This window comes from Papilio polytes, unplaced genomic scaffold (assembly GCF_000836215.1).
Source record: "Papilio polytes unplaced genomic scaffold, Ppol_1.0 DF824382.1, whole genome shotgun sequence".
In the NCBI taxonomy this organism is placed as follows: domain Eukaryota; kingdom Metazoa; phylum Arthropoda; class Insecta; order Lepidoptera; family Papilionidae; genus Papilio; species Papilio polytes.
This window is the reverse complement of record NW_013524822.1, coordinates 449848-464072: the sequence shown is the minus strand read 5'-3', so window position 1 is coordinate 464072 and position 14225 is coordinate 449848. Positions and strand designations below refer to the sequence as shown.

The 14225-nt window shown below is 35.2% G+C and overlaps 1 protein-coding gene across 1 annotated transcript in view; it reads left to right on the top strand.

Annotated features, from left to right (window-relative positions):
• Window positions 1-14213, top strand: part of LOC106111620 (alpha-N-acetylgalactosaminidase) — a 46311-nt gene extending 32098 nt beyond the window's left edge. The window contains exons 4-10 of the mRNA XM_013293758.1: window positions 8744-8837; window positions 10748-10923; window positions 11101-11262; window positions 11751-11948; window positions 12357-12521; window positions 12991-13063; window positions 13191-14213. Of these exons, the coding sequence (XP_013149212.1) occupies window positions 8744-8837; window positions 10748-10923; window positions 11101-11262; window positions 11751-11948; window positions 12357-12521; window positions 12991-13063; window positions 13191-13300 (978 nt within the window). The 3' untranslated portion in view covers window positions 13301-14213. The remainder of the gene's footprint in view (window positions 1-8743; window positions 8838-10747; window positions 10924-11100; window positions 11263-11750; window positions 11949-12356; window positions 12522-12990; window positions 13064-13190) is intronic.
• Window positions 14214-14225: the final 12 nt, after the last annotated feature.

Sequence of the window (14225 nt, the reverse complement as noted above, 5' to 3'; positions counted from 1 at the left end):
ATGTTAATCACATATGATAGTTTTTATTACGATCTTACAATATTGACAAGATATTATCAATCGTGCGGATAATTACATGAAAAACGTTTAGATTATGTAAAAGTTTTCTAGAATATGCTTCTCGTTACAATTACAATATAAAAAAGTCGAGTAATCGTGAAAAAAAATATAGATTTAAACTCGTATAGAACAAGGGAATGAACTGAATGAATGAATTGAACGACTCTTAAATAAAAATGACATGTAATGCTTTGGTATGCAACATGCTGTATAACTTACAGTTCAAAGTTACATTAAAAGCAATTTGAATCTCAAATATATAGAGTAGGTATAGTTAACACATGAATCGTTTTTCACGTAATTATCATACTTCTTACTAATATTATAAATGCGAAAGTTTAGATGGATGTTTGTTAGAGTTTGTTGCCTAAACGGTTAAACGGATATCAATGAAATTTGGTATGGATGTAGAGGAGAGTCTGGAAGAACACATAGGCTAGTCTTTTGTTTTTTTTTTAATTTCACGCAAACGGAGTCGATATTATTATTATTATACGATTATTTAAATTTAATTCGGTTCCGTACTTTTTGAGGTTAACAACGACCAATAGAATGATTAATTTTGTATTAAATAAACATTATTCTATTTCAAAATTGACTATTTTCTTCCGTTCGCAAAATGTATTTTATAAGGCTTTTGTTCCGCTTCTGTTAGTACTTTTACTCTCCGTTGGTTCAGTAATATTCGAAATCGTTTACCAGATCACTTTAGCTGGTTTATCGAATTGAGTGAAAGTGCAACATTATTGAGCCAATTTGACAATCACCATTACAATTTTAACTGCAAACTCTTTTGTTTTTAATGTTCATAATTCGATCATAATTTTTAAGTGGGGTTTCTATCTTATATTATAAATGCGAAAGTTTAGATGGATGGATGGATGGATGGATAGATGGATGGATGTTTGTTAGCGTTTGTAGCCTAAACAGCTGAACGGATCTCCATGAAATTTGACACAGGTTTAGAGCATAGTCTGGAAGAACACATAGGCTACTTTTTATTCCGGGAATAGTTATGGTTCCCGTGGAATTCATTAATTTAGTTTTTTAATGTTTACTCGATCATTCTGCAACGGTTCAACATATCTCATTGAAATTTGGCACAGATATAAAACAAAGTCTGGAGTACACATGGGATAAGCTTCATCCCCGAGAAATGTTCAGTTCCCGAGGGATACGTAACTTTTTGTAATATATATAGTTTGTATGTTTTCTAATGCCACGCGGACGAAGTCGAAACGTGCAACAGCTCGTTTTTAATAAAAATTTAAGTTTTTTTGGCTCTGCTTCATAAAAAGTTTATCAAACTTTAAACTTAGACCGGGCGCACAACATTGACTAAACTAACGCATAACTGTTATGCGATCGACGATTGTTTCATAGTCCATTCAACTGTTTAATTGCACAACTAAAAATTACTGATGTCATAGGAATCAAAGCGCGACTAAACAGTTGTGCGAAAGTTTAGTCAAAGGTGTGCGTTTTTTACACAACATAAGATGTCAAACGAGCAAGCGGCCACCTGAATCCGCCAAAATGGCGAAGCAACCGCTGCCCATAGACATCTGCAATTGCAGATGCGTCGCCTACCCTTATCCGACGGAGGAGGAGACGCACATAAAGAGGATATTTCCTCTTCCTATGCATCTCCTCCATCGTCAAATCCACTTCCCCTTCCCATCGTCTCATAAGAAAAGGTTTGTAAAGAGAAAGGGACTTAAATTAGGCCTTCGGCACCACACTCTTCAGACGAAACACGGCATTGGTTCCATTTCACGCCTGTCTTCTGTGTGGTCGTGGTATTACACCGGGCGTGCCGGCCCATTCGTGCTAAGATGTTAAAGCGGGCACAACCACTGTTAAACTGTGCGTGCGCTCTAACTTTCAAAACCTTTACTTAGTTTTCAATTAAAAATTCTGTTATAACTAAATTTATTTCAAAGTGTACACTTGACTAAACATTATCACTGCTTAACACATCAGATATTACTTCTTAATTATATTGTAAATGTGAAAATTTATATGGATGTTTCCTAAACGGCTGAACAGATCTCGCGCTACGCTACTTTTTAATTCCGCACGGACAAGGTCACGAGTTAAATATAAACAAATGAACGTTGAATAAATCATTACGTTATAGATGAGGATATAGTTAATAATCAAACCGTAAATTCAATAAAAAGGTGACATTCCAATAGTAAAACCGGATTTCAACCGCGTTGCAACTTGGCACGTGAAAGCGCGCTAAGAACCATCTAAATCTGATCATAGACAATAGGGTTGTCATCACAGTTTAGGGTTGGCTGCAACTTATAAAACCTTTTTATTGTGATCAAGCAAACTGTACTTTTAAACCGTTAATCTACAATTGCAAGGAATTAAGTAGGCACTTAAATTGTAGATTTGTTAATATTAATACTGGCTGTTGCTTGCGATTTTGTCCAAGTGAAATTAAAAATTGAAAAAAATATATACTCTATGTTACTGTGATAACGTAGCTTTTTAACGGTGAAAGAATTTTTGAAATCGGCTTATTCGTTTTTGAATTATTCCAATACATAAAAAAATACAAATCTTTCCCTTTTATAATATTAGTATCGATGGAGAGATCTAGTTACTTCTTGTTTTTTTTTTATGTTCTTCTAATGCTGTAAGAATTTGTAAAATAATGCTATACTCGCTAAAATAAGTTTCTTCATCTTGTCCTATATATTGTGAATTCGTAACTGTAATACACTATACGAATTTAGATTGTTTATCTAATTTTGCTTTATATTCTAAGGACAATTTTCTTAAATAAAGTGGATTTATTTATGTCATTTGCAAGCTGTAAAACTAGACTTCTAAACCGTTAAAATTCCTAAGCCACTTAATTTGAATAAAACGGTGTTTGGGTTCGGAATTCTAGGTTGACGAACTTTGCTCACCTCACTGAGGTTTATCGTGTTTAAATTTTACTTCTCCCCTGTCCTCTAAAGAAAAGAAAAATCGTACTATAATCATACTAATATTATAAATGTGAAAGTTTATATAGATGGATGGATGTTAGAGTTTGTAGCCTAAATGGCTGAACGGATTTCGATAAAATTTGACATAGATGTAATGTATAGTCTGGAAGAACACGTAGGCTGCTTGCATTTTTTTAGTTTCGTGCTGACGAAGTCACGGGCTAAAGCTAGTGTAAAATAAATGTAAAAATTGCTCATTCCACCTTCCTCTAGGTGAAGCCTAAATCATCGGTTAGTGACGCCATACATTTCCAGCCGTTAATCAAAATTAATTCCCTTCTTAAGCATATCCTCTTTCATACCATATCAATACATTTCAGTCTTTTACCGTTATAGTCACTCCCAACCTAATTAATTATTGTTTATTTGATCGTATAGGAGTTCATCAGTGAATTTCACGTAAAATATCTGGCAATAACATATCAGTTGTACGAAGTTTTTTATGTTTGCACAACTGTCAATCGAATGAAAACTAATCCTATATTTTAACCTCAATGCATGAAAATACGGTACTCTCAATAACACGTGGTGCATAATGTAAGTCAATATTTACACGGACCGGTATTACTAGTTGACATGGCCTTAATATAAAAATACAACTAGTGTTGTGATATCATTGGTTCATGTAATTGTAATTACACATTGTAATTTTGTTTAAATTTCCAGAAGTAAGAGAGATGAGAAATCAAATTAGAACATACTAGCTGGTCCCGTGCGTATTGTATAGTAGAGCAATGTTTTCCAATTTATTCACCCCTTTAATGTAATAGCGTGAAAATATGTAAAGCGTGACGTAAGTGTAGCAGTTTACTACATCTAGACTTAATTGGAACCAGAACTAAGCTGTTCTATAGATAACTTCTAAAATCCAAACAATCGCGTTTATATTAACAATTAGTACGAAGTACAAAGTACGATGTACCATAGTACGAAGTACGTAGTATTATTTGGCTCTTTACCCATTTCGAAAGTTATGTCGAAACTATTTCAATTTCGAACTATGAAATTGAATTTAGATCGCTCGAGTTTTCACAACTTTCCTCTCAGCTTGATATTGGTTACTCATTTGCATTAATTTGTACTTGTCTTGTACTTGACCTACTAGTACTAAATTTCGATTACGTAATACATTGTACATTGGGATATGTTTTTGACCTAGACACGTCAAATAGGTTGAATCATTTCCGTCCTTTCTAAGCCTTGAATGGTTCATTTTTTAAAATGTAACTTAATTTATTATATCAATATATCTTACTAGTATTATAAATGTGAAAATTTTGATTGATGTTTGTTAGAGTTTGTAACCTAAAGGAAAAAACGGATTTCGATGAAACTTAATATGGATGTAGAGGATAGTCTGGAAGAACACATAGGCTTCTTACTTTTGTTTTTTTTATTCCACTCGCACGGTGTCACGTGCGAAAGCTCTAATAAATTAAATATAAGAAGCTTTAGTCACAGGAAACTGTTCATTGAGCTTTGAGTAGCTTCCACGACTAATCGATTGAGAAATATACCGGATACGTAATCTATCATTACAAAACAACTTCCTCTAGCTCTCAAACAATATCCTGCACGAATTAATGCCGTTGCAAATTATATACACATATGACCTTAGTAACTAAACATTTTAATATAATTTGTTACAGACATACGTCTTATATTGAGGTCAGTTTAGTAATATATTCGATTCGAAGCCTACGTGGGATTGATAAATAAAATGTTGCATCAAGCGGCTCATTGCACTCTGTTCCTTAACACTACCTACTGCAAGTATACCTTATGGACCCTAGCACTGCTGTGAAAGCGAGACACAACCGTAACGAAACCAATAGAAAACCAAGTGTATTGCAGCGAGCTATTTAATACAGCTCTAAGCTATATCTAGCTCAGACTATACTACATCCAAACTATTCCATACTTATTGTCCTGTTTTTTTTATAAATGGCAAACGGCCACCTGAATCCACCGAAATCGAAAGCGACCGCTGCCTATAAACATCCACAATTGCAGATGCGTTGCCTACCCTTAATTGACGGAAGAGAAGACGCACATAAAGAGGAAATTCCCCCTTCCTATGCGTCTCCTCCACCGTCAAATCTACTTTTCCTTCCCATCCTTTCCTCTAAGAAAAGGGTGGAAAGGGAAAGGTACTAAAATTAAGCCTACGGCACCACACTCGAAGACGAAACGCGGAATTGTTTCCACATCACGCCTGTTTTCTGTGTGGTCGTGGTATTACACCGGCTCTACCACTGCCTGTGATTGTGTACAATTAATTCTGTACTAATAAACGTTTAGAGGCGCTCACCTATGACTAAACTACCGCACAACTGTTGTGCGATTGTCGACTGTTTTGTGGCCGTCAACTGTTTAGTTGCACAGTTGAAAATCGAGTAGTCTAACCTCCATATAAGCTCATAGAAATCAAAGCGAGACTAAACAGTTGTGCGTTAGTTTAGTCAAAGATGTGCACACGCAGACACCTCAGACTTGTTTTTAATAAACTGCTGTAATTACATTTTCAAGCAATCCTCGTATAAAAGAATTGCGATCTCGTTTATAACGGTGTCGACACACTAGGGCCCTTCATGTGAACTATTCAACAATAAACAAACAACAATACGGACTGACAGTCGGTATCTATATATCTCGGTCGACCTTCGCGGGCGGTGTCGGGTGCGGTTCCCACGCGTTCGCCTTGCTGTTTGCGACAGATCGCGAAACGCCCTATTGTGGTGGCAGCTTTATGTTTCTCATGTGTAATTGATATGCTAAAGAAAGTTTGCTATTATTTTATAAAAGGAGCGAGAATTAAATTTTTTACGAGAGAAATGTCAAGGCTAATTTTCCAGGTCTCTTACTAATATTTTAAAGAGTAAAAATTTGTAATTGTGTATGTAGCTTAATGGACCGATTTCAAAAATGCTTTTGCTATTAAAAAGCTATATTATTACGTGTAACATAAGTTATATTTATTACTCAAATAAAATTACTGCGAAAAGAAAATTCCGCGCGAATGAAGTCGCGGGTAAAAGCTAAATTAACATAAAGTTTAACGCGTAAATGTTAGTTTAAGAACTTAAATGTGATTAGGTTTATCGACGGATGTTAAAACATAAATATTGAACGTAAATATTCATGTGCAAATAACATTAATTCGCTTTACGGTCTGGGAATGTTTCGGTTGTTGCAACAAGTTGCGTTCGCCGGAAGTCGTCAATACGGCAAGGATTACGAAGGACTCGCATTCGGTTTTATTTGCAATAGGGTTGTACAAAACATTCCAAAAATCTGTATATATAATAACTATACTGTCTGTTGGTAATATCATAAGAAAAATTCCAGATTTCGGGAAAATGATGTATATGCGTTTCTAAGAACGAAAGTCGCGTATAATTTTTTTTTGGTCTGTTTGTCTGTCCCCGGATTTTGACCGGACTTTCACTGAAGGGTATCTGACAGAGACGGGCATATAAGCTACTTTTTTATCTCAATATTGCGTGGAAGAAGTCGAGGGCAACAGCTAGTACTAAATAGATGTAAAGGCAATTACTGAATGACTATAGACCGACTAATTTATCTAGTCCGTTGAATTTAAGAGAAATAAGACAATTTCTTATTTTTTCTGTAGTTTACTACGTTTGTAGTTTTTACAAATTATCTGACCGCGATAAAAGAAACTAACTCGCTTAATTAAACATCTTTGCACGTTTGCAAATAAGAATTTACAAACGATTTGTGGCCTATCCTTATATTATAAGCTATGTTTATAGAGAAAAGCAAGGAAGCCATTAACATGGTTTTAATGTCAAATGCATTTTGATTTCAAAATGGCGCTGCAATAACTAGTTTTCCCACGTCGCCGCGCGAAACTAGCGCTATTAATGTTCATCAATAATGAAGGAATACGTCAGGCGTTTTTCAATGTCCCACTTGCTTGTAATAAGTAAGCAATTATAGTGTTACGTAAATATATCGTCGACGAGCGAATAGTAACGTTGAATTGCAAAACTTTTGCACATTTAGTTTAGATTCAGTGGAAAAATTCTTTTGTTTCGATAAAATTATATGGTAAAAAGTTGATTTTTTATAGAAGACGCAAACGTTTTTTTTACGTTATTAATTTCGCTAGCGTGTATAGACCCTTAAATTAAGATCGAATGATTGTGTAACCTTATGTTGATAGTGATGCGACCAACCAGTCTTGAGAGTGGACGTAAAATTTCCTCAAAGAAAGTAAGGAAGGAAGTTTTAATGATGAATATCGATGTGTTGTAAATTAACAACGTTGTCGATTGTATGAAACTAGCTTTCGCCTGCAGCTTTGTGTGAAATTACAAAACAAAAGTGAGTAGCCTATATGTTCTTCCAGACTTTACATCTTTACCAAATTTCAATGAAATCCGTTCAGCCGTTTAGGCTACAAACTCTAACAATCATTCATCCATCTAAACTTTCGCATTTATAATATTAGTATGCTTGACTATTTACTTTGATATAAAACTGAGATAATCGTATTGCTGAATGAGTATTAAAAATATACATGAGTTTATTTTGTTCACTGGCTTACGAAATTCATAACCTTGGACCAAGAAATGGGAGCGACTCGTGCCGTATTTAGGGCTGCCACAAAATATTTGTTACTACAAAACTATGAAAATTAACTAACACTTACCAAGGTTATTAAAAATATTTATAGCGTTATTCAAACATAATTGCATATAGGTGATAGATTTCTTTAAAGTTTCTTGTCTATTGAATCGAAGAAAACTAACTCTCTTTCTTTAACTACTATGTTAGGGTAACACGGTTTTGTGCAATACCTTTGAATTATGTCACCTTACGTCTTCACACGTAACTTAGCAGCCCTAGTTTATAACATTACTGTAATCACAGATAACAATCAGATTTTTAATCTATTACGCTTTGCAAAAACCGGTTATCAAACAATAGACAATCGCATACTCTTTGTTCTCATAGATCAAATTCGTGTGACGTTACTTAATCTATGATTTCGGGCTTGCCCCGGACAATTACCGGTTTTTGTATCGTTTTTTTTTAATTCGGGTACTCCAATTTACAATTAACGTAAACTATTTGCCCTCGGCAACCGGAGACGTTTTTAGCATGTAATAACTAGTAATCATAATTTTAGGTGTTATAATTTTACGAACTGACAAAAGAATCGTACAATTTTTTTGCAATTACCTGCAAAAATTGGACAACCGTACAACAAGGTAATAAGAGTAACAAGGTGATATAGATATGGTATAAATACGATAACAGGATGTATTTATTTCAATTTGAGTATTATAGTTTACTAGCTTTTGCTCGCGACTCCGTTCCCGTAGAATTTAAAAAAAAAAGTAAGTAGATAATGTCTTCTTCCAGACTATACTCTACATTCTTACCAAATTTCATCGAAATCCCTTTGGCAGTTTAGGCTACAAACTCTAACAAACATCCATCCATCTAAACTTTTGCATTTATAATATTAGTACAATTAGTATGATGGGTCTCATATAAGGTCGACTACACAATTCTTATGTTTTTAATAAGTAACAAAAGGCCGCAATCCAGTGGGTAAACAGAGATTACAAACTTTCCTTCTACCTCGATCCTAACAAACTTTTATATATAAACATTTACTTAGGGTTGTTAAATTGTTTCAGGTCCACAGCAAAGGTCTGAAGTTCGGGATATACGAAGACTACGGCAACTTCACGTGCGCCGGATATCCGGGCGTTGTCGGCCATCTTGCCGGAGGTAAATTTTTGTTACTAGCTGATATGTGATTAAAAAATACTGTTCTATGATGTGTTCTTTGCCATCAATGACAAAGTTTAGTGAGATCTGTTAGTTCTGGAGATGCGTAGTAATAAACATTCATCCATCCATCCGAAGTTTGGCATTTATATCAATATGATTTTCAATTTTCTTTTTGTGTTACTGAGCTTCTGTACTAGAATTTCCTTAAAGTTTGGATATCCTATGCCATCCGGACGAAGCCGAAGCGGGTCGTTAGTAATAAATAATTAAACCACGACCCCAAATTGTAATGCAAAGCGATTTCATAAAATTTAATGACATTGTAAAATTAAATCCTACTTCCTACTAATATTATAAATGCGAAAGTTTAGATAGATGGATGGATGAAAGGATGTTTGTTAGAATTTGTAGCCTAAACGGCTAAACGGTATTCTATAAAATTTGGTATGGATATAGAGGATAGTCTGGATGAAAACATAGGTTACTTACCTTTGTTTTTTTAATTCCACGCGAACGGAGTTGCAGGCGAAAGCTAGAATTATATAAAATGTATTCTAGTTTGCATAATATCAATTAAAACTTATTGAACATATAAAATATCAGCGTAATATATTACGATACATTTATATATCTTTTCCGTGGCGCAGTTAACCTAAAAACGGAAATAGCGTGAATATAACGGATTAGAATAACAAATAGATATGAGGAAGTATCGTTAACACGATAGCTCATCGGTTAATTTCGTAGTCGAATTGTTTACTATAATTATGACCAATAAAGTTTTCGTTTAGCACGATATGTTTTTTTTAAATGTTAACTGCTACACTCAGTGATATTGGCCACTAAGAGACTTCTTTAGTGGAGAACTTATGTCTGTTAATAAAATTTCTGTCATTATTTACAAATTCATACGTTAATTATTGTTTAGATGGATTTTCTTGTTGAATTGATAGATTTTTACTACGTTTCTCCGAAACGGTTTGACGAATCTAATTGTTTTCGCAAATACGTAGACTAGGTTCTAGAAGAAAACATATGTTACTCGAAGTAGTGGTCGAATCCATGTCTACGCATTATATATCGTAATAAGACCTAAGATTAAGTGTAAAGAAATAACTAAGAAACTAAAAGGCTTAGTTTAAATCTATATAAAGTATGGTTGTAAATTGACACCGCTTAAAATGTGACAGTAAGACCAATATGTTTGCACAAACGTTGGAGCCAACTTTTCAATGCTTTGATTTGTCTACTAGATTTTTAGTTGCAACTAAACATTTGAATTGGCTGCAAAACAAAAGACAATCACACAATTGTGCGATAGTTTAGTCAAATCGCCCGCGTTTTCTAGACACGTGAGGGTTACGTAACTAGTATGATGGGTAGCAATTGATCCACTTTCCGTGACGGCCGTACGATGAATGTCAATAATGGACTGTAATTGGTTTTTATGCTGCACGAATATGTAATGGACAGCTTCAATTTACGAATTTCAACATTACGTTATTCAATGAGGTTTGCGTAAAATGTAGACCACATATTGCTATGTTTTTTTACTCATTAATAAAAAAGATTATGTTAGTATTATAGATGACTCCGCTAAAACGACATTTTGTGTTCTTAAAGTGTTTTGTGTGACGTGTTTTGTACAATGTAACAAACATTTGAGTTATTAAACATGTAAATAAGTTTTAGATGGAACAATTTATGTTACTATTTAGTCTTTTTTCCAGTTTCAGATGTTAAAACATTCATTTGTAACATAAGCCCTTTAAATTGAGGTCTCTACTTCTCAAATAAATTACAGATATTTTAGCAACCCAAATTATATCTAACAAAAGGTTAACTGTCAGAAATCTGATGGTATTACAGATGTTAAGAAATCGTTTATAATCTGTATATATTTTCAGATGCGGCAACGTTCGCGGCGTGGGATGTAGACTACGTAAAGTTAGATGGATGTTACGCGCTGCCCGCGGACATGGACCACGGCTATCCCGCGTTCGGCCGCGAACTAAACCTCACCGGCAGACAGATGGTCTACTCCTGCAGCTGGCCTGTCTACCAGATATACGCCGGGATACAGGTCAGGTCGTAATCCGTCTTTTAGACGCTTTTAAAAGTAAACGGAAAAAACTAATAATAATGCCATCTAGTGGTTATCTTTAACACCATCTAGCAGTACTTTCTAAATAACAGCGCCATCTAGTACTTTTAGTACATATTAATTCTCTAGTAATAAAATGTGATTTTTAATTCTCAGCCCAACTTCACGTCAATAATCGAGCACTGCAACTTGTGGCGTAATTTTGACGACATTCAAGACTCGTGGGCGTCCGTCGAGTCTATCATAGACTACTACGGAAACCACCAGGATGTGATCGTACCTAACGCCGGGCCTGGACACTGGAACGACCCTGACATGGTAAATTTACTCTTATATCTATATAAAAACGAATAAGTGAAACGTAACACGTTGTAATGATTTAATTACCATTAAAATGTACGACATACGATAATCAAAAATGACCTTTGCACCTCTAGAGACTCTCTAGTCACACTCAAGAGAGTTAAGTCTTACTTACATAACCTTGATTTCTTGGATTATTCCCAACCGTCACCCCGCTCTGTCCCCATGTGAAAATAAAAGGTTTCATCTTACCCACCTTTTAGTCCCATTATCACCAATAAGATGACAGATGGAACCCGTATGAAATAAAATAAGTCCCAACCGTCCTCTCGTCGCAAAAGGTGGGACGGATGAAACTTCATTGTCATTTGTCTTCACGTGGGGGCATTGCAGGGTGACGGTTGAAAATGATCCGATTTCTTCCTAAACGGCAGTGTAACTTAAAAATTTACACCAATAAACATTAACTTAAATGACCATTAAATGTCCTTTTTATTTCGCAGCTGATCATAGGAAACTTCGGTCTATCGTACGAGCAGAGTAAAACTCAGTTCGCGATCTGGGCGATCCTCGCCGCGCCGCTGCTCATGAGCGTGGACTTGCGCACAATCAGGCCTGAGTACAAAGCCATCTTACAGAATAGGAAGATCATAGATGTAGACCAGGATCCTCTCGGGATACAGGGCAGGAGGATATACAAGGTAATATTCTAATAGTTGCTTGATTCATCAGCTGATACGCCTCCTGAGGGGGCTTGCTACCTTAAGTTAGCAGTGACTGTGCCCACAACGAAGTGATGTTCTTCCTTCCGTAAGAATGTCGTGTAGATATGTATAAAAAATATGAAATTAGAAAAACACATTAGTAGATGGTGAGATTCGATCCCTGGACCTTTTGCGTTTAAAGTCAACCAGCTTAACCCCTGAGCCAAAAACGCTCAGTTGCCTAGATGTAAAAGTTTGGTTCTGTTATGTGTACTAATGACTTCTATATTCTTGATTACTTTATTGTGACTATTAGACAAGTGTTCAAGAATGTCATTCAGATCGCAATCGCCGAAGTATTATGGGTTTATTGTATTAATATCTATTTCTGTAATACTTCCGCAGCACCGCGGTATCGAGATCTGGTCTCGTCCGATAGTGCCTATCCAGGGCCAGCACTACTCGTACGCGGTGGCGTTCCTCAACCGGCGCACGGACGGCACGCCCTCGGACGTCGCCGTCACTCTGCGCGAGCTCGGCCTCAACAACCCCGCGGGGTACAGGCTTGAGGTAACACATAACACTAGCTGCTTGCATCTTTGTTAAAAAAAATATAGCCTATGTTACTCACTGATAATGTAGCTTTTTATTGATGAAAGAATTTTTGAAATCGATCCGGTAGTTTTTTAGTTATTTCGGTACTTAAAAAAATAAAAATCTTTCCTCTTTATAATATTAATATAGATGAAGCTTGCATTTCATGCCCTAGGTCTAGAATAAGAACTCAATTCAACTCCTCCGAATAACTCTATCAGTCATCAGTCATCACTCCCTTCTTGATCATGTCACCTTTCACGCAATCCATCCATCTCTCTTGGAACTAGAACTCAATTTGGGACTGGAAAACTAATGAAAAAAGAATTTGACCCACAATAACTTCATGAGAAAGGTTTGCTATTTGATACATAGAAGGGCTAATAGTAAATATATTTAATGAACAATTAATAATAATTGATTTTTAATATAATGTTGTAACTAGGACTTGTACGAGGATGTGGACTACGGCGTGCTGTCCCCGCAGACCAAGATCAAGGTGAAGGTGAACCCTTCAGGTAATTACCGATTCATTCTAGATCTGTTACAACGGCATTTTTTTTCATTGCCGTTTTTTTGCTAAGGCGCCTGATTATTTTTAATAGCTACAAGTTTGATTGTATATTAACTATAATATTTCCGCAGGCGTTGTGATACTCCGCGCGGACGCGCAGCCGTCGTTCGGGTACAACGCCATCCCCTCGCGGACGACGTACTCGCCGCTCAACGACATCTTTAGACTGACTAAGAAATAACGCCCTCTAGCGGACACGCGTAATACTTTGAGTCAAAATCGTCAAGATTTACAAGTACAATCCAATAATATGTCCATCTTTATTAACGTTTACATTGTAAATAATAAAATATGTTAATAGATTTTCGAACCTTTTTACGTGAATGTTTTTATTAACTGAAATAAAAGTATTTTAGTGATCTCTGGATGAAAATGTAAAATTAAAATTGCAATTAGATGTTGAATTATAAATCTATATGCACGAGTCTATTATATGAATTTTAATATTTACAATGTAAATTATCTGTTAAATATTAAAAAAAAATCGGAATTTTACATTATTATTAAGAGATGGACGATCACAATTCATTTAATTAAAGTATTAAAACTATTTTGCATTCCCGCCGATATTGTTAGTTGCGTAAATAACAATCTTTTTTTAATAGACATATTCCTTATGATTTAAAATCTTTAATTTGTATTGTAAAATCATTTTTGTAATTTCCAATGGCATAATATCTGTCCCTTGTACACAGTGAATTTCGATTAGCGATATTATTACAAATAATAATAAACATGACAAATAATTTATGAAATATTATTGCAATTTCCATACATTTCTAGCTGACCGCGCTTAATGGAAGTCCTTTATCTCTGCCTACCTTTTTTGGTTACTTTTTTGGTAGGATTTTTTTTCATGTTTATGTGATTGTCCATCATCTTAAGAAGAATCTTTTATGAAATCTGTTTAAAAAATCTGTTCTCTCTACTTTTTAGGTTACAATTTATTTATACTTTATTGTCATTAGTGTTACAGACAGACTCTGTTCCATATAGAAACTTGAATCTTGTAACAAAAGAGCAAGCGGCCACCCGAATCCATTGAAATGGAAAGCGACCGCTGCCCAGACATCCGCAAATGCAGATGCGTTGCCTACCCTTCATTG